The sequence below is a fragment of the Mauremys reevesii genome, linkage group 8 (assembly GCF_016161935.1).
Source record: "Mauremys reevesii isolate NIE-2019 linkage group 8, ASM1616193v1, whole genome shotgun sequence".
Classification (NCBI taxonomy): domain Eukaryota; kingdom Metazoa; phylum Chordata; order Testudines; family Geoemydidae; genus Mauremys; species Mauremys reevesii.
This window is the reverse complement of record NC_052630.1, coordinates 12,252,035-12,271,971: the sequence shown is the minus strand read 5'-3', so window position 1 is coordinate 12,271,971 and position 19,937 is coordinate 12,252,035. Positions and strand designations below refer to the sequence as shown.

The window sequence follows — 19,937 nt, the reverse complement described above, 5'->3', positions numbered from 1 at the left end:
CAGGATAAAATAAAATATCCCCTTAATTAGTTAAAATTAATTAATATGATATGGTCACACTATATCTGATTTAAGACAAAGCACTGTGCAATATTGTAATGAACTAGCCAGTGTTGATGGATACCACTGCCCTCTACTGGATGGAATCATAACTGCTCAGCTATGTGTCATAAACTGTACTCTGCCAATCGCTAATGTAGTGAAGGTCTCCTTCAAGGAGTATGGAACTATGCTTTTGGCCCAGGAGATCTGAATTGTATCCTCACTGCCACCACAGAGTTCTCAGTAGCAAGGGTATGCAGTATATTAACAACAGTGAAGTCAATTAATTTTGTTAAACTAACATTATTATTATTATTGTTATTTATTTCACTATCTATTACCTATATAGGGCCAAACATGCACATGGCTTTTACAAACACAATGTTGGATAATGTCCTTCCCCTGAAGAATTAATAATTTAATTTGCACAATATAAACAATTTGAAGGCTAGGTGTGCAAGAGAATTAGAAATAACCAGCAACAGAATAAAAGTGAAGGAAGTCAGGGGAGCAATTTTGAAAGAGGAAAGAGAGATCACTTGGCACATGGGCAAAGGGAATTATTTCCTACTGATGTAGGAAACAATTCTGCATTAACAAGTACGAACTAGCACTAGCTAACTTAATAGATCCTTTCTGTCTTCCATTACAATGGAAGATTTTATAAGATTTTTGTTTCTTTATATTAAGCCCTGACCCTGCAAACATGTATGCACATGCCTAACTTGCAGGTGAGCAGTTCCATTGTCTTGTGACAATGGAAATATAAACATTCTTAAAATTAAGCATGTTAATAAGTATTTACAGGATGAGGGGGGCTTGCATTATAAACTCTTTGGGGCAGGGACCATCTCTTTCTATATGTTTTCATGGCACCTAGGTCAATGGGATCCCCGAATAAAGCACACAAAGTAGCTTTAGTTTAGAATTTGCTTCATCTAGTAATAAGAAAACACCATTAGCTGCTAACACAGGTGTTTTTAAAATACTGCATTAAGGGTTACAAATAATTAAGGGCCCGATGCTCCTCTTCAAGTATATAGGTAGCAGGAAGCAAAAGCAAGCAGGTAAGGAAAGTGACAGTTGTTAGGTCAACATCCGTACTAAGGGTTAGGTTGGCATAGCTACATCATTCAGGAGTGTGGATTTTTCACACCCCTGAGCGATGTGGCTATGTCAACCTAAATTTTAAATATGGACCATGATTCAGTGTAGCTGCTTCTCTGCTCCACACTTTAATTGCCATAGAATGCCCATTTCATTGTGAATGGGTTTCTGTGGGGGTCCAAGGATAGGGTTGCCAATTTTGGTTGGAGATTTAATCACATACCATAATCTTTACTTAAATATTAATCTTTAATTCCTGGAGACTCCAGGCCAATCCTGGAGGGTTGGCAATCCAACTCAGGAAGGCGGTGTTCTTACATAAATGGAAAAACCTCTAAACAGATGGACAAACCTCTTCTGTCAGTGTAGGCTGCATCTTCACTACCGGGGCTAGTGTAGGCATGGCTTCAATAGCATCTGCTTCTTGAGGACTGTGCTGGAAGCAGCATTAACTATGCCCTGTGCCTGATAGCCCTTATGGGGTCTGGTTTACACATGAAACGAAAGGCCTTTTGGGATAAGATGGGGTGTGAATTTAAAGCAGAATAGCTACTCCCAAATAGCTCCACATGAGTGGATGTTCTTATTTTGGAACAAAAAAGGCTTTCTCTGGTTTCAATCCACTTCCAAAGCAGAAAAGGCAGGGGGAGGGAGCTGCAGCCCACGTTCCCCTCTGCTCACCCTATGGGGCTGCGAAGCTGGCACGCCCATCTGCCCACCTGGCAGGTGAGGCTAGGCAGGAATTTGCCAAGGCCGCTGAGGATGTACCCAGGGCAGGGGCCGCAGTATTTCTCTGTGTGCGGTCCCGCTGGCACAATTTGCATAATGGCGGGGGGGGGGGGGTCTGAGAGCCATTGAACCAAACAGTAAACCCTGGAAACCACTTCAAAACCACTTTTAGGAATCATTAAAAAGGGGATAGAGAATAAGACTGAGAATATATTATTGCCCTTATATAAATCCATGGTACGCCCACACCTTGAATACTGTGTACAGATGTGGTCTCCTCACCTCAAAAAAGATATTCTAGCACTAGAAAAGGTTCAGAAAAGAGCAACTAAAATGATTAGGGGTTTAGAGAGGGTCCCATATGAGGAAAGATTAAAGAGGCTAGGACTCTTCAGCTTGGAAAAGAGGAGACTAAGGGGGGATATGATAGAGGTATATAAAATCATGAGTGATGTTGAGAAAGTGGATAAGGAAAAGTTATTTACTTATTCCCATAATACAAGAACTAGGGGTCACCAAATGAAATTAATAGGCAGCAGGTTTAAAACAAATAAAAGGAAGTTCTTCTTCATGCAGCGCACAGTCAACTTGTGGAACTCCTTACCTGAGGAGGTTGTGAAGGCTAGGACTATAACAATGTTTAAAAGGGGACTGGATAAATTCATGGTGGCTAAGTCCATAATTGGCTATTAGCCAGGATGGGTAAGAATGGTGTCCCTAGCCTCTGTTCGTCAGAGGATGGAGATGGATGGCAGGAGAGAGATCACTTGATCATTGCCTGTTAGGTTCATTCCCTCTGGGGCACCTGGCATTGGCCACTGTCAGTAGACAGATACTGGGCTAGATGGACCTTTGGTCTGACCCAGTACGGCCTTTCTTATGTTCTTATAAGCCAGCAGTGCGGCAGCAGCACCTCTAGTTCCACCAGCGCCTGTGTTTGTGTGTGTGTTATTCATCCGTTCCTAAAGCGCAGGGCGCCTGTTAGACACCGAGCTGTGCCCTCAGAGCGTTCTCCTGCCCCCAGGGCTGCTCCCCGCCAGCCGGGCTGGGCTCGCCAAGAGAGTCGCTGACGGCGCAGGTCCCTACTCCGAGCCGCGGCGCGTTCTGAGGCTAGAACGTCGGCGGCTTGCGTCCCCCCCAGCGGACGGCGCAGTGGTACGTTCTGAGGGCGAACACGCGCGCACACTCTCCCCGTCAGAAAGCAGTGGTACGGTCGCAGGGGGGGGCTGTGACTTTCCCCTCCCCCAGGCGGAGGGAGACGCCATTGCAGGGTTGTTTGTGCCGCCGCCGCCGCCACTGCTGCAGGCTGGGGAGGGAGACCGCCGCGCGGTGAGCGGTGCTGAGGCTCCTGGGGACAGGGACTCTTTTCCCAGAGAGGATCATGTCCACTCCGGCCCGGCGGAGGCTCATGAGGGACTTCAAGAGGTGAGCGTCTCGCCTCGGCCGGCTCCCCAGCCCTCCCCGGGGGGTGCGCGCCGGGGTCGTGCCCTCCCGAGGGAGCACAGGGGCTCCCCTCATGCCCCCCCGCCCCGGTGGGTCTCACTGGCGTCCCGCCATGCCCTGCGCGTAGCAGGCCCCCCCCTGACCCCCCGGGCGCTGCTCCAAGCTCCTGGGGCTGCGTTGCGTGCGGTGGGCAGAGGGGTAGGAGCCCCCGGCACCCCCCCCACAGGGCCGTGTACCTGTGGGGCTCGGCGGGCTCCCCGGCAGGTAGCAGCTGTGGGCGGGGGGGGGGGAAGCGCAGGGGGTTCCCCTGCCCTGGTCCACCCCGCTGCTGGGCGGGGGTCGGCGCGGTGAGCCGGGTGAGTCAGGCCTAGGGAGCGGCCCCGAGGCTGGCGCACCGGAGCTGCCGAATCAGATCCGCAAGGCCTCGGGGCCTGGCGAGCTGGACGGGCGTTGCCCAGGTGTAAAGCAGGGGGGCAGGCAGACCCGTCAGGTGTCTGATCGGGTATCTCTCTGCGGATCGGCCTGCCGTGGTCTGGGGTCCAGGAGTGACGCTTGGCGCTTGTACAGCACTCTCCAGCCACTGAGCTCAAGGGACAGGTAGGTATTGCTGTCTGTGTCGTACTTGGGGAAACTGAGGCCTGGAGAGGTGAAGTGACTTGCCCAAAGTCAGTAACAGAGCTAGGAATAGAATCCAGTCTGCTGACGCCCCGTCTAGAGCCCTATTCGCTGGACTGCACTGAATCCCTACGTTTTCCAATGCATCAAGTATGTGCACCAGTATAGGGCTTCTCCACGTTTAGGATTCAATCGGCTTTATTTATCTTTGTCCCCTTTCCTCTCCACTATGCTGGACTGTTATTTGAAAGGGAGACTTAATAATACAGAAACAACCTTTTCACTTTCTGGCTTGTCTGCTCTCAAGGAATGCAAAAAGGAATGCTGGTAAGAGGGCAAAATGCTGGTTTGTCAAAGCTCTGTTACTGGGGTCAGGACTACCAGACCAGCAGTCTTTTTCCCCTGTACTCTTTAGGGCAGGGATGCTGAGCAAGTTTGGGTCTATATGGTAAATGCTGTTCCTACACACACATCTTGATAAGAAAGTTAAAATATCCTGCCTCACTAAAGGGATTAGTTGAATCTCTGCCTCTGTAGAAAGGAGGCTGCTTTTGTTTTTGTTTAGGGTTACTTCCTCCAAAGTTCTCTGCTTCTTACTGTATGGTGACATCTGGAGGCATCTAAGGATAAAAGTTGGTGCTTATGTCTTTAAAACGATAGCCACTGTCCTTTCTCTGTCAACAGCTTGCGTGAGAAATGTCCAAAGAGACTTTCATTATATTGCCTGTGGTTCTGTTAGGAAACTTGTATTATTTGTAAAAGCCACTGTTTATAGACCAATCACTTAGTTATAACATTTAAAGCAGCACATTCTGATTATATGAGAGGTTCCATGATGCAATAACCCTCTAATTTAAGGGAACTGGCTGTATGATGTCAAACTTTGCTTCAGGCTGGAACTTGACAAAGGAGGGAATAGCCTGTAAATACGCAGGTTTCAAATGCTCGTATATACTCTCATATTCAAAGACTTAAGATCTTTTTTTTTTTTAATTAAAAACACCTTTGGAGATTACATATCAACATTCTCTGGTTGGTTTTTGTAACTTTTTTGTGGGCCTAGAAGTGAAATGCTTAGTGAATAAAGCTAACATTTTCAGAGATGTTCCCTCATTTTTTGGCCTCCCTTTTTGAGGTACTTTGCTTGGTGGTCTTCCACCCTCCTTGCCCCCATCCTCCCAGTGCTGCTGAAGATCCACAACTCCAGCTGAAGTGAATAAAAGCATCAAGTTGTTGGTACCTCTGTGTCCCCATCTTGAGACAAGCCAGAACTACTGAAAACTTCTGGATTCATGTATATGCTATTCTGGTTGATAGTTTGTCACACATTGTTTAAAAATGTTTGTAAATAAGGACCTTTTTCTATACCTTAGCAAAAAAGGGTACGGTAGTTATATTTTGTTTAAAAAATGGTAAGTGCTGAACTATAGACACTCTGGAACAACTGTTCTAGTTTGTCATTTAATTACATGTTCCGTACAGCATCTATTATGCATGTAGAAAAGCCTTTTATAAGCTAATTGTTAGGGGCTTTACATTGTATGCTTTGTTTCAACATGATATGAATTAACGTGGCTGATAAATTATTGGAAATGAGTCAACTTTAATAGTGTTTCTTTTTAGGTATAGTTGTATTTGCAGGTACCACAATATTATATCTGTAAACCATGGTCATATGTGTATGATATGTATTTGTAGCTTCACCCAGGGGCGGCTCCAGGCCCCAGCACGCCAAGCACGTGTTTGGGGCGGCAAGCCGCGGGGGGCGCTCTGCTGGCATGCCTGCGGAGGGTCTGCTGGTCCCGTGGCTTCGGTGGACCTCCTGCAGGTGTGCCTGCGGAGGGTCCGCTGGTCCCACAGGTTTGGAGGACCTCCCGCAGGCACCTCCGAAGCCGTGGGACCAGCGGACCCTCCGCAGGCAAACCGCTGGAGGCAGCCTGCCTGCCGTGCTTGGGGTGGCAAAATTCCTAGAGCCACCCTTGGCTTCACCTAGCCTTGTAATACAATATTAAAGTCTGATTTGAACCTACAAAGCTAGGAACCTCTGAGTTGAGCTTTAGATGCCACTTAACTCACCCATTGCATCTGGATATTGCATTATTTGAGCATAACACTTTTTAGTTCCTGTTAAATGAAAATAGGATATTAAATCTTTTTGCTTGTAGCGGGTCACATAGACTGTAAAAATTAAAGTAATTATGATACCAATGAAAAGGAATAGCTGTTGGAAGCAGTGATTTTTTTTTTTTATTTTTTGTTAAAATTGGAGGTGAAGTGGAGATTTTACATATGAGGGGAAAGTACATCTAAATAAATACATTAAAACATGGAATGGAATCTATCAGACATGTGATCTATTCATTTTATGCCTGCAAACTGAGATCACATATCTTTAAAATGTCAGAATCTTGTCTGAAGTGAGTGGGGAATTTTGTTTTGTTTTGTTTCCTGTTTATTTTAGGGTGACGTAGCAGCCAGGACCATTCAGCTTACCTGTGCGGCTATGAACTCTGATTACTGTTTGAATGTAAACTTTGTATAGTGACCAACAAGGTGGTGATGAGAAAGGAATTTGACAGATTACCTACCTGAATACTGATTTTTTTCTTCCCTTTGAATAAAATTACAGAGAAATATTAATGTAATTACAGCTTTTAGTTTTGCATGTAGAAAAGGAATGTGAATGCTATAAATACCATATTGTTCCTAGCTCTTAAATATCTCTGGACTCTGTTCAAACAAGTTAAGCTTTCAGTTCAGGCCACACCACAAATTCTCTGTAGTTAAAGACCTTCCCACAATGCAGTGTGTGAAACTTTGTCCTGATTTAAATGCCAAAGCTATCTCTGAAGTGCACATTCCTTCTTTTCCTGGCCAAAGTGGTAGGTAGCTCATGCTGTTGACGTTTAAGTTGTCTGAACTGAGCATACTGAGAGAACAGGTTACTAGCCAAAATAGGCCTGTGTGGTCTGGCTAAATTTGGTCCATATAGTATTAAAAACATAAGAAAAACCTGATCTGTGTTCCCTTCTACTAGTTTCCAATGTGTGCATCACACAAATATAATTGGTTGGTTTCCACAATAGTTACAGTTTAGATGTGTCAATTTGTGGTTATACATCTTTTTCTCTTCACTGCTGTAGCCGGCGGGTGTCGTTCTGAATGCTCATTTCATCATTTGCTATGTGGTGTTTTAAACCAGATGTACAAGATGTTTCATAACTGCTCTTGTATTTGATGCTGTGTTCCATGCATGAGGAAACATATGCTTCACTTATTTGTTTAGTGCTGATCTGTATTAATATTATTGACAAAATATTTGAAGAGAAAACCCTGATCTGCATCCCTTCGTGGGCTTGTCTCTGGAATATTTAATGTGCATATAACACTGAAGTATGTAGTCCGTGTTCCAAACCACAGCCTGAATTCTCTAATCGTGAAGGAGAAATGGGTACAAACTCTGGATATGCTTACACGTTTCTGTCTGAGTATTACCCTCTTTTGCTCTGTGTGTGTGTGTGTGTATATATAATATATATATATATAATTTTAACGTATATTTTTTTCATATTCTATTTTTTTTAATTGTTAGATTGCAAGAAGACCCTCCTGTGGGTGTCAGTGGTGCACCATCTGAGAATAACATTATGCAATGGAATGCAGTTATATTTGGGTAAGAGAAGACTTTTGCTCACTGTAGAGAAGATAATACTAAATGGTTAAATATAAGTTAGATCACGGGTCGGCAACCTTTCAGAAGTGATGTGCCGAGTCTTCATTTATTCACTCTAATTTAAGGTTTCGTGTGCCAGTAATACATTTTAACATTTTTAGAAGGTCTCTTTCTATAAGTCTATAATATATAACTAAACTATTGTTGTATGTAAAATAAATAAGGCTTTTTAAAATGTTTAAGAAGCTTCATTTAAAATTAAATTGAAATGCAGAGCCCCCTGGACCGGTGGCTAGGACCCGGGCAGTGCGAGTGCCACTGAAAATCAGCTTGTGTGCCGCCTTCGGCACCTGTGCCATAGATTGCCTACCCCTGAGTTAGATAATGGCTGATTGTGTGAAAACGCTTGAGACTATGTGCATGTACTAAGTCAAAATGCTGAGTTTGAGACAAACTGGCAAAAATTAGTAAGTATGTTCTGATGAGGAAATAGGTTTGTATGGTCTATATCCTTGAATACTGACGCATAGTAGAGCACACAAGGAAAGCAGCTACATTTTTGTCCTTCTGTAGCCTTATAATGTCCATTTTCTTGTCTCTTTTTTTTTTTTAAATTTGTATCAATTCATAGTGAAAGCAAGGAGATTATGTTGAAGATTGGGTAGGAAAACAAGAAAAGGCAGGATTCCCCCTGAGAAGCACATAAGAATTCCATGCCCTTTGCAGACAAATTTAGATGTAAGCAGTGACCAGATTGGTTGACAATACAATTCTGTGGGCAGAACTTGTCTAGTTACATTAGGTATCTCACGGATTGGGAAACCAATTCAGTCTTTTATCATAAATCCTAGTACTTTGCTATTGATCTTATTGCAGTTTTAGTGAATCTGAATCTTCCCATTGATTCTGGTCGTCCCCATTTTATGGAATAGTTATTGTCCTGGATCCATTGTAAGAAATCCAATTTCTGGATTAAAAACTAAGTTACCAGTTTAATAGGAGAGTACTTTGAGTATCCTGGGAAATATCAAGGAGTTGCGTCTTAATTCTTTACTCTCCCCCACCCCACCCCCTATTTCTAATTTGAAGGGGATGGGGGAGGTGTGGGTGCCTGTGTAAAAATAGATAATGTATTTATATTTATATTTTTTATTTCTAGGCCAGAAGGTACCCCTTTTGAGGATGGTAGGTAGCTAATTTTTTTTATTCCCTTCTCTTTCAGAAATGGTCCCAGCATTGCTTTTAAGAAGGATTTTTATATTTCCTATATATAAAATGTTTTATGTTGGGTTTTTTTTAGCCATAATACACACACAACTTAATTCTGAACTAGAAAAAGCAAGCCAACAGACAATGTGAGTTGGTAAGGGCTTGCTGTCTAACAGACTACAGTATTTTGACCAAAACTTGTGCCAGTGCATTGTCTTGTCTCTACAGTGGTTGATGAGTAACAGTAATCCTGTGAAGCAGTGGCCATATCTAGAAGTGTTTATATACAGGGAAAGTGGAATGTTCAGTAGGAGATGCTGAAGGCTAATACCATCAGACTGTTTCATATGTCTTATGCCTAATCACAAAGATTTTCACGCTCTCTGGTTACATATGGCTTTGTCTTTAGCACATGATACAACACAAAGGTGAATCAGATTTCATTAAGAGCAAGAGGAAATAATCTTGAATTGATCTCTGTATAAAACAATTTTAATGAAAAAGATCAAATTGTAAACAAACACGAAAACTGTATAAGTATAATATCTAATGTATATGCAGAAAGGGGGGGTGGTTTCAGTTTTGCAAGGAATGGTCATTAAGGGGGCTTTCTAGTTTTCTTGCAAGACAGAAAATAGCTTTCTGGGGGGGGGGGGGAGGGAGAGGTTGGGTGGAAGTGGATAGAAATTGGTTGAAATTGGTGATATGTGACATACATATTCACTGGTCTTTAATAAATATTTTTCAGTAAATCAGTCTCAAGTTTTAAAGGTTGAAGCCATTTCTTATAAAAATCCATCTTTTCATGTACTGGGCTCAGCCATAGTCCATTTTTAGGTCAAACTCCAATAGATTTCAATGATTAAGCACTGGAAGGTCAGGCCTACTGAAGAGACACTAAAATAGCTAGTGGGTGACGATAGTCATTATTTTAAAGTTGTTGATTAATGGTGTCAACAGAAATTCAGTATTTCTCCTTTTAAAAAAATTTTTCTTTAGAAGTGTTTGATCCAGGCAGGAAAACTCTTACCTTCTGATTCACTGAATCCCCAAAACTGTCAAAACAGGAATCATTTGGAAACTTTGGCTGAACAAAATGACAGATTAGTGCGCTCTCTCTCTCCTTTTTTCTTTTTTTTTTTTTTAAACTATTGGTCACATACAGTTATCCAAAACTTTCTGCGTTCCAAATGCAGTGTCACCTCCCCGGCATCTGGTAATAACATAGTTCAGACCACTGGAGGATTTTCTAAGTGTCAGTTACAATTTTTAGATAACTGAAGTTGTACTCTATTCAAATAGTGGCTTTTCTGTGTATTGAGTAGGCTCCTCTAAATTGTACAAAGATGCTGATGCTATTTTTGTTCATAGCAATATATATCAGTTTTATTGGCATTTGAAATATAAATATCACGTTGTCAAGTGTTCACAAAGATGTTTTGATACAATTATAGTTACATGATGTTTTTGTGTTTGCTTTCTTGGACAGGTACTTTTAAACTAATAATAGAATTTTCAGAAGAATACCCAAATAAGCCTCCAACTGTTAGATTTTTATCAAAAATGTTTCATCCGAATGGTGAGTATTCATACTTATTTAGCCAAAACAAATATAGAATAGGATAGTGTGATATCACAGCCTGAAGCTCAGCAATGTTTAACATTTTTTTTTCCAAAGTAAATATACAGTATATCAGATGTTCACTAAAAATCCTGGTGCCAGGAAACTTAGTTAGAAGAAGCTACTTCTGCATTCTGTAATCATTGTGCAGTCTTGTTAGCTAATGCAAATATTAGCCAGTGAGGAAATGGAATATCTTGGACGACTATTGCTATCCTACTCTCTTATAGCCAATGTAGGTTTCTGGAAACTTTCCATTTTAGCAAGATGCTTTATTTCTGGGTCTCTTTTCTCCTGCTCTCACCAAAGTCAAACACTTTAATTTTTTTTCCTCTTCTGCTCCTTCATTTTTAGGAAGGTCTTTTGTATAATCCCTTTTACTTCCTTGTTCCATTGCACCTACCTGTCTTGAATAGTGGCAGTCTTCTGTTTGGCAGAGGAGACCTTGGTGTTTTTTGTTTGTTTTTTTTTAAACAAAGCTTATCAAAGCTGCTTCTTCAGCCTGCTAGAATGATGATATAATTATTCCCTTAAAAACTGAATGAACTACTTCTGAAGTATTGCTGGCCTAAGCAGCAAGGGACTGAATTCAGACCCTGATACCTGTCACTAGCTACCTGAGCTATGTCTACATGAATAATGTAGCTGGAGTCAATGTAGCTTAGGTCGACTTACTGCGGTGTCTACACTGTGCTGGGTTGACAGGATACACTCTCCCATCAACTTACCTTACTCCTCCTGTTCCTAATGGAGTACTGGGGTTGACCGGAGAGCGCTCTGCTGTCGATTTATTAAGTCTCCACTAGATCTGCTAAATCGACCCCCGGTACATTGATTGCCGGAGCGTTGATCCCGCGGTAGTGTAGACATAGCCTGAGTTGTGACCTCCTCCGTTGTGTGCATCTCTCCTTTGCTCTTAGTTCTTTTCTCTGTTCCCCTTTTTCATCGGGATTACAGTTCCTTTATGTGTGCATATGTGTCACGATCCTGCACCAATTCAAGTTAGCAGGAATCTTAACTTCACTGGGAGCAGGATTGGGTCCTTAGTGCTTTTCCAGTCATGCTCCAGAGACACTTCACAAGACACTTGGTGTGAGAGGTAGATGAGCTGTATTTTTTCCCCTTCTCTAAGAAGCAGCAAAGGAGTGCTGCTCTAGAACTAGTGCTCCTGTTGGGCAAACACTGAGTGAAGATCACTAGCATCACATCAGTTTGATTCAGCACTGTGGCAGATGTAGCACCGGGATGATTCTTCCATCACATGGGCCATGAGAAACGTAGGCATACCCTACCCAAATTCAAATCTGCCTACTCATTTCTTTCTCCCCACTGTGAAACATCAAGAATTCCAGTATCTCTTTTTTAGGTACTTCATATGGCCCTTATTACTATAGTATCTGAGTTCCTCACAATCTTTTAACATAATTATCCTCACAACACCTCTGTGAGGTAGGGAAATACTGTTATCTCTGGCTTACACATAGGAAACTGAGTCACGGAGAGACTAAGTGACTTGCCCAAGATCATACAAATGGAGGAGGGAATTGAAGCCAGAGCTCCCACATTCCAGGCTAGAGCCCTAAGTACTGGACCATCCTTCCTCTCCTCTTACGTTACTGAAAGCAAACAAAGTATGTATTTTCCCCTAAATACAAGGTATAAAACTGTTGTCAGATTCTTACAGAAATGCTCTCCTCAGAAGTACACTTTATTTCCCTTTATCATGTTTCCTAAAATGTTTAGTGAAACTGAATTGTCACATTCCAATATAAATAGTGCATCCATTCATGCAGTGTTTAATCACAACAGATTAAAAATGGCCAGAGTTTTAAATAATTTCTATGTTCTGTTTACAGTTTATGCGGATGGTAGCATATGTTTAGACATCCTTCAGAATCGCTGGAGTCCAACGTATGATGTTTCATCTATTTTAACTTCAATTCAGGTAATTTTTAGCAAGCTAAGTATATGATGATTACCCTCCTTCACAAAACCGATGATGCACTGAAATAAACAGACAGCATCAACACCAATGAACTGTACTGAAAAGTAATCAAGAGTTTTTAAGCTTATTTTAAAGACTAGTTAGTTGAAGAACTATATGTTCACTTTATTTCTAAGAAATAAAAATAATCCTGTCAGGGAATGCTTATAGGCGGACATTTATTTTGATTAATTTTTCTGACCGTTATTATTCCAGATGTGACAGTAATGTTTATGTATTTAAGGCCAGGGTGTGTGTGAGAAATGTTAACTATTTTATTTTGAAGCCTATGTTTTGTTATGCTTATGAAATCGTTAAAGAGCCAGTATTACTGGAATCCAGCTACTTGGACTGCATTAATTTAGGATGGAACTATTTCATATGTTAGGACTACTTCTGGGGGAATTCTGCACCAAAAAATTAAAAATTATGTGCAATATTTTAAAATTCTTCAAAAATCTGCATATTTTATGTGTCGAAATAACACAATGTAATCACTCCATTTTCAATTATTTTGGTAATTTATTTCAAAGTACCTGTCAACAAGTGTGCCAACAATACACACAACAACAAAAGAGATTCCCTCAGGAGTAGAGAGTTAAAGAAACCCTATGACAACCTAGTTCCAGTCGGGGTACTGGAGGCGGCTGTGTGGGGCCCCCAGAGATACTTGCACCCTCCTCCCCCCAGTGGCGTGGCATCCCCTGACCTAGACATCCTCAGCCCCAGAGCCTTTACTCACCTCAGCTTCTTAACTGTTCTGCCTGGGTATGTGGTGCTCTTCCCTGCTCTTCCTCAGCCTTTGCCAGACCTGGGAGAATGAGGCTGGGTGCTATGCTTACTGTGAGCTGGGCTCTGCAGAGTCCAGCGGCCCCTAGTGGCAGTCAGCAGCTCTGCATCCCCAATTCTGTCAAGGAGGAAACATGAAATTCTGCATTGTGCAATGGCACAAAATTCCTCCAGGAGTACAGGGCTTGAGCTAGTTGTAAAATCAACATCCTGTAGTTCCCCATGTTGTGTGTGTTTTTAATGAAATTACTATCTAGAACATACTGGTCCAAGTATCTTATTTTTTTTTCTTTCCACGTCCTCTCACAGTCTCTGCTTGATGAACCTAATCCAAACAGTCCTGCAAACAGTCAGGCAGCACAACTTTATCAGGAAAACAAACGTGAATATGAGAAAAGAGTTTCAGCTATTGTTGAGCAAAGCTGGAACGATTCATAATAGATGACTACTTTGTTAATCTTCCTCTTCATAATCATTGTGTACAATTTAACACTCAGTAGAAAGGCTACCAGAAATTTTAAGTGCCACATGTTCTAAGGATTTGCATACAAACATGTTTGCAAAAAAATTAAGCCCTTCAGTTTAGAAACTTTAAAAGCTTGTGTATCTTGATTAATGTACTTTTTATTGCATGGTATGAACTAAGTTATTGCTACATAAATTTGTAATATATCCTGTTTGTATTTTTTTTCCAAGTGTATAATGTTGATGTGGAGTTTTCATGAAAGAATATACACATTTTGTAAATCTGTACTTTTTCAAATATTGAATGCCTTATTTTTGAATTCTTTAGATTTTTAAATTGGAGAAAAGCACTTAAAGTTTTTATATATAAATATTACATGTAAAACTGTTAAATACATAACCTCAGTGCAAGACATTCTTTTGTTAATTTCTTTTGTATCTCTTTCAAAGGGCTTAGTTTTAGTGTTGAATCTTTTTTCTCTTGATAAATGCTAATATTATGCACTTTACAAATATGAGGAAAACTTTGCTGTGATGTGTAACTCATTAATAGTCTTCAGTGGAGATATGTCTACCTACACTGGAGCTTAATTTGGTCCTGTAAGTCTTCTTGCTCATATGTGGTAGGGAAGTATCTGCCCTATTTTACAGATGGGGAAACTGAGGCACAGATAAGTGACTCGTCTAAAGTCACACTGCAGTCAGTGGTACAGCTGCAACCAGAACCCATATCATCTGACTCTGTCCTGCGTTTTGGCCTGTAGGCCATCCTTTTTCTCACTAATACAAGCTTTATTAGTATCACTGTTGCATACATGTATAAGGTGCTTAATAGCTTGTCACATGCAGGGAAAGTATTAATGACTTAACAAGTCTTTCACATCTTATATTAACACATGAAATAGGTTTACTATAACTTGATCTCTGATCATCCAGAATTGCGTAATTCCTAAACAAGAGGTCTTGTGTATTACTGTACAAGTTGATACATAATAGGATAATAATATTATTATTTACTCTTCCTTAAATTGTGTGTATGGGATTTTCTGAATTTTATCTATCATGTATCACATACTGTTACTGAGATGTATTTTTGATGTTTATTTTCTAATTGTAGCCAAACAGTTGGCTCTCTTACCCATTCCACCTAGAAAACAAACTCCTGCAAGACACAATGTTTTCAGAGAACCGCATTTTAAATGTGACTGTAAAAGTGATATCATCTAGTTCCGTGGCTATTTCTCAGAGACTCGAGATCAAATTTGTTTAGTTTACAATTAATGTCAGGTGGGGTTTTTCTAACTGCCACTTTAATAACTTCTCCATGCAATCGGAAAGTTAGGTTGGGTCCTAGTAATATCACGTCATCTGTAATGAAGATTGTACAGGCTCTATTTTGTCCCCAGCGATACACATGCAATCTCTTAGACTTCAGATTGCATCCTCCATTACCTGTGTACAACCATGCAATCTCAACGGGGGTTGTACAAGTATAAGGCATGACAGAAACTGCATTTCTATCTTAGTTAACAGTTTTGCTGAGGATGTACAAGCCAGCACAAACTTATTTTTATCATTAAACTAAGGACTTGTCTACACAGGGAAGTAAGTGCAAAGTAATCTAGGGTGTGAATTTAGAGCACACTAGCTCTTGCCTACCAGCTACCTGTGTGGACACTTATTGTGCATTGAATGCCTACAGGTAATTTAGTGTAAGCTACTGTGCACAAAGACATTTTTAGTGTGCAGTAAGAGTGTCTACTGGGGCAGTTAGTGCAGAGTAGTTAGTGTGCACCAGCTGCTATGGCCTATTTTTTTCCCATGTAGACAAGCCCTTGGCATACATTGAAAATACACAGGATACCAATGCAACAAAGGTGATATTAATCACTTTGCCAAACTGCATTTTAAGGACTAATTTTAGGATGTTGTGCAAATGAATAATAAAAAGAGAGCAAGGTAAATATATGCCAGTGTATCGTTCAATACTCTCCTTGAAAAAACAGACGTTTAATTTGGCTCCAGTTTTTGAAACTGAAAGACTCTTTGAAATGCTGGCAGGTAAAAGCAAGTTCTGTCTTTATTGATACACTGATGCAGTAAACAGTTGTATTATAATTTTCCATGAACTATTTACCAACTTTTGCATGTATTGATATTCGATTTCAAAACTGGAACTGAAACAGTATATGCCCAACAGAGAAACACCATCCAATTGAATATAGGACCTCACTTTGCTCAGCCAATTACGGTACATAATGAAAATAACTTTGTATTGGTCATCCTTAACATTATGTGCCTCCTTCCTTTCTCCAACCATAGATGAAATGTATTCATCTAGAATGTTAATGAAGTCCTCCTCATTGTCCTTTAAATTCTCTTCTGTGATGCATATAAAAAAATTTGCAATGGTTAGGCAGCTGGTTGATTCTGACTGCTGCTGCTTATACTGACCTGTGTTGTCTCACTGTTACCTTGAACTTCCCTCTCTACTGCATCTGCCCACAGTCTCTCATCTTGTGCTTAAGCTGTAAGCTCTTCAGGGCTGGGACTGTCTCTTTGTGTTTATATGGGGCCTGGCACAGTAGGGCTCAGATCTATGGCTGGAGCCCACTGGTGCTACCATAATATAAATAACAGAACCATGGGATGTTAAGAGAAGACTTATACCTGATCATGGATAAATCTGAAATGTCTCCACATTGAAAAAACATTGTCAAATTACTGTTTCAAACAGCACAGCATCTCACAATGATTGCCCTGCCAATAATAGGTGTTTTGAAGCTATCAATTCACAGGTAGGTAATAAACCAAAGAAATTTTCCCATAAACTGAAGTTATTTATGAAGATAATGATGGAGTGAAGTCACTGCCGCCAAAAGATACTAAAGCAAGAGAAAGTGTTCCAGAGTGCTGAGGCAGCTGCTTTATTTACTTTCAGATGCAAAATGATCTGGAGATCGCCACTTGTAGGTGAAAGGATAGAATGGGCTGTAATTAATTGTTTTGGGGGGATGACAGTAGTTCTCTGCACAGTTGTTTCTGGAGAATTTGGTGTACAGCAGGGATATTAGAAACTAAGCTCCTAAGACTGTGTATATTAATTTTAAATCTTTTGAAGAACATATTCCATTATGTTACTCTAAGAGCTGTTCAGATGAGTAATTTATTAATGTTACTTTCCTCGATAGCCACAAGTTTAGCACTATGTATTTCAACTTCTTGATAAATATATGCTTTTATTTAAAACTACTGGGAATGCTTTGAATTTTTCATCCCCAGAAGCTCTTGATACAATCTGCTGTGTAAACAGATTATTTATAGCCTTTGTAACTCAGGTGGCTGATTTAAGAGAGAATATCAAAGAAAGATGAATGTACAGAAGTTGGATTTTGTGCTAGCCCATTGCAAATATAACCGTAGTTTTACTTTCTTTGACTACTCTCCAAACATGGTCTTTATCGTGTTTAGGGTAACATTGCATAACTATGTGCAGTACTTGTGGACTGAGATATGGAAGTACAAGTGTCACTCTAGCAACTTTTATATTGGCAGAAAGTCCAAATAATTTAGGCCTGCTCATACTACCACTGAAAGAGAGGTTTGTTGTTACAGAAGCAGATTCTTAACACTTAGGAAAACTGGCCAGTTCCCAGGGGGATTCAGGGTGGGCAATAGGTAATTTGAAGGGCTTTAGGGCACCATAGTAGAGATGAAGCTAGGTCTGTTTCTGCTGGAAGGAGGGGCTAGCTGAGGCCTCCTGCTTGAAGGGAATCCCATTCTTCCTTCCCCTCCCCTTCTTGGGGATACTCCCTCTCCTCAGCCAACCTTCTGTGAGATGCCTTTCCTTCCACCAACCTAGCAGAGGAAAAGTGGCACTGGTCTGCAGCAGCGAGCGAGGTGGGGGCTGGACATTTCTTTACATGGAATGTGGATCAGCTCTGGGAGGAAAAACAGGATGGTTGCTGAGAGCAGGTAGGTGCTGTTTGGGGGTGAGAGGAAATGAGGATGGGTACTGTTCAAGTGGTCATGACAGGGATAGAAAGATAAGGAAGTCCTTATTTTTCAGAGGGAAGGATGAAATGGGGTGAAGGGCCGAAGACAAGTATCTACCACCTCAGTGTACTTGTTCTTAGCCTAAGAATCTTAGGGTGCTGAGTGGGGACAGCAGCTTTTCTTGGCTTGGGTAAATAGAGTTCATTACAACTTCCCCTCTCTGGCTGTCAAGTATCAGAGGGGTAACCGTGTTAGTCTGGATCTGTAAAAACAGCAAAGAGTCTTGTGGCACCTTATAGACTAATAGATGTTTTGGAGCATGAGCTTTCATGGGTGAATACCCACTTCGTCTGGCTGGTGCAGTGAGAGCTTCCCTTCCTCTGTCTACTGTAACTACTATTTCTCCCCCCGCTTGGCTGCGAGATCACTGCTCACAATTGCTTGAAATTGATACTTCTGAATTCTAAGATGCGCATTAGTACAATGGTGGTGGTTTTCAATCTTTTGGCATCTTGTTTTAAAGGAATAGTAATTTGAAAGGATGTAGAATAAAGATCTTTAATTTTGTCCCATTTCAAAGTCCTTCCCTGTTGCTAGTCTAAACTCACTGTATCAACTTTAGTAACAACTTTTCAGCTGTAACTTTCTACATTGCTACTGAAGCATGAAAAAAAGGGAAAATATATGATTATAACAAAAAACATGATTTTTTAAAAAGGTGGTCACATGACTGTTAAATAATGCTGACCTCTAGTGGAAAAGTAATAAATATACTCGACTGCAGGTTTCCCTTCTGATAAGCCTGGTGCAAGAGTGAGTAAATTAGGCAGAAACCTATGGGATCTCTAGGGAAGAATATTTTTGGGAAGCAACGTATTCAGTTTCCAAAGTCCAGGACACACACTGTCTAGGTAGTTCTGCAACTCAAAGGTAAGCAGAACACTAGCCACTTAATAAGAAAGTGAGTGCAAATGATACAAATTAAAAAGTGCATTTATTTACAAAAAGCTGTATGTGAAAGATGGCTGCTACTCCTTAATAAGAGTCTGCAAAGCAATTGGGGAAATGCATACAAAGGGTACGTCCATGCTACCCGCCCGGGTCGGCGGGTAGCGATCGACTTCTCGGAGTTCGATATATCGCGTCTCATCTAGACGCGATATATCGAACTCCGAACGCACTCCCGTCGACTCCGGAACTCCACCACCGCAAACGGCGGTGGCGGAGTCGACAGGGGAGCCACGGACTTCGATCCCGCGCCGTCAGGACGGGTAAGTAGTTCAAACTAAGGTAGTTCAAGTTCAGCTACAGTATTCGCGTAGCTGAACTTGCGTACCTTAGTTCGAACCCCCCCCCAGTGTAGACCAGGCCAAAGTAATAAACTTGTAAAACACTTAGGGCCCGACCCTGCAATTGTTCTTAACATACAGCTTCCACTCCTGGGAGGTATGCATGCAGGATGTCTCCAAAGGAATAACTTAGACTACTAAGTGTCGAGTGGTTTAGAATAGATTCTCTGCATCCATACGTTTAAATGCTGGTTAGATTTACATCCTTAATTCTTAAAGGTAAATAAAAGCATCATGCCATGTATGTATCTACACACTAGATAGTGTGATTTCATTGGTACTATTAACGTATCTAAAGTTACTTGTGTGCGTAAATGGTTACAAGATCACAGCCATAGTTTGTAAATACTTCAGGATGAAAAGAATGATGGTGTAAAAATATATAGTGATGGTCAGCCTGCTCTAGTAGCTGCATATTTTTACTGTATTGCTTAGAACCTGCCTTACTGTAGGAGTGAGAATAGGAGTCAGGGGACATCAGGTTATTACCACTTCACTGTCAGACCTTGATGTCATAGGCCATGTTCTCAGAATTTTAAGATGTTTAAAAATAAAACTGCCAAAGAAAAGATTTTCTTCTTTTGGGTCTGCAGCTGCCACCCTCAACAGAGCCCAACACTGGTCCCAGAAATGGGTTAATCAGTTATGCTGGTGAAAACAAAGGGCTGCATAAATCTCCCTGCTTCCAGAAATGTGAAAGATACTGCTATTTGCTCATTTAAAACAAAACTTTAAAAGCATGATGTCTAAATTTGACATACTTAAGTCACCTGTTCTTTTGTTGTTGTTTGTCTTTTAAAGAGGGCTAAGCACCCAAAACACTGACTTCAGGGCAGAGCCACTTTTATGTAGGGTGCCTAGATTTTTAAAAGTGACTAGTTTATTTTGAATAGCCCAACTCAAGGCACTTTGAAG

The 19,937-nt window shown here is 41.1% G+C and overlaps 1 protein-coding gene across 2 annotated transcripts; it reads left to right on the top strand.

Moving 5' to 3' along the window:
• The first annotated feature begins 3,126 nt into the window (after positions 1 to 3,126).
• UBE2B (ubiquitin conjugating enzyme E2 B) lies at positions 3,127 to 18,838 on the top strand. 2 transcript variants are annotated; one of them, XM_039485485.1, is made up of 6 exons: positions 3,127 to 3,303; positions 7,529 to 7,609; positions 8,769 to 8,794; positions 10,308 to 10,397; positions 12,296 to 12,384; positions 13,522 to 18,836. In XM_039485485.1, exons 1-6 carry the CDS (start codon positions 3,260 to 3,262, stop codon positions 13,648 to 13,650), a joined length of 459 nt encoding a protein of 152 aa, XP_039341419.1. In that variant the 5' UTR covers positions 3,127 to 3,259; the 3' UTR covers positions 13,651 to 18,836. The 2 variants fall into 2 exon arrangements, with proteins under 2 accessions (XP_039341419.1, XP_039341420.1); XM_039485486.1 differs by lacking the exon at positions 3,127 to 3,303 and adding an exon at positions 3,640 to 3,918 and having other exon boundaries at positions 13,522 to 18,838.
• Positions 18,839 to 19,937: the final 1,099 nt, after the last annotated feature.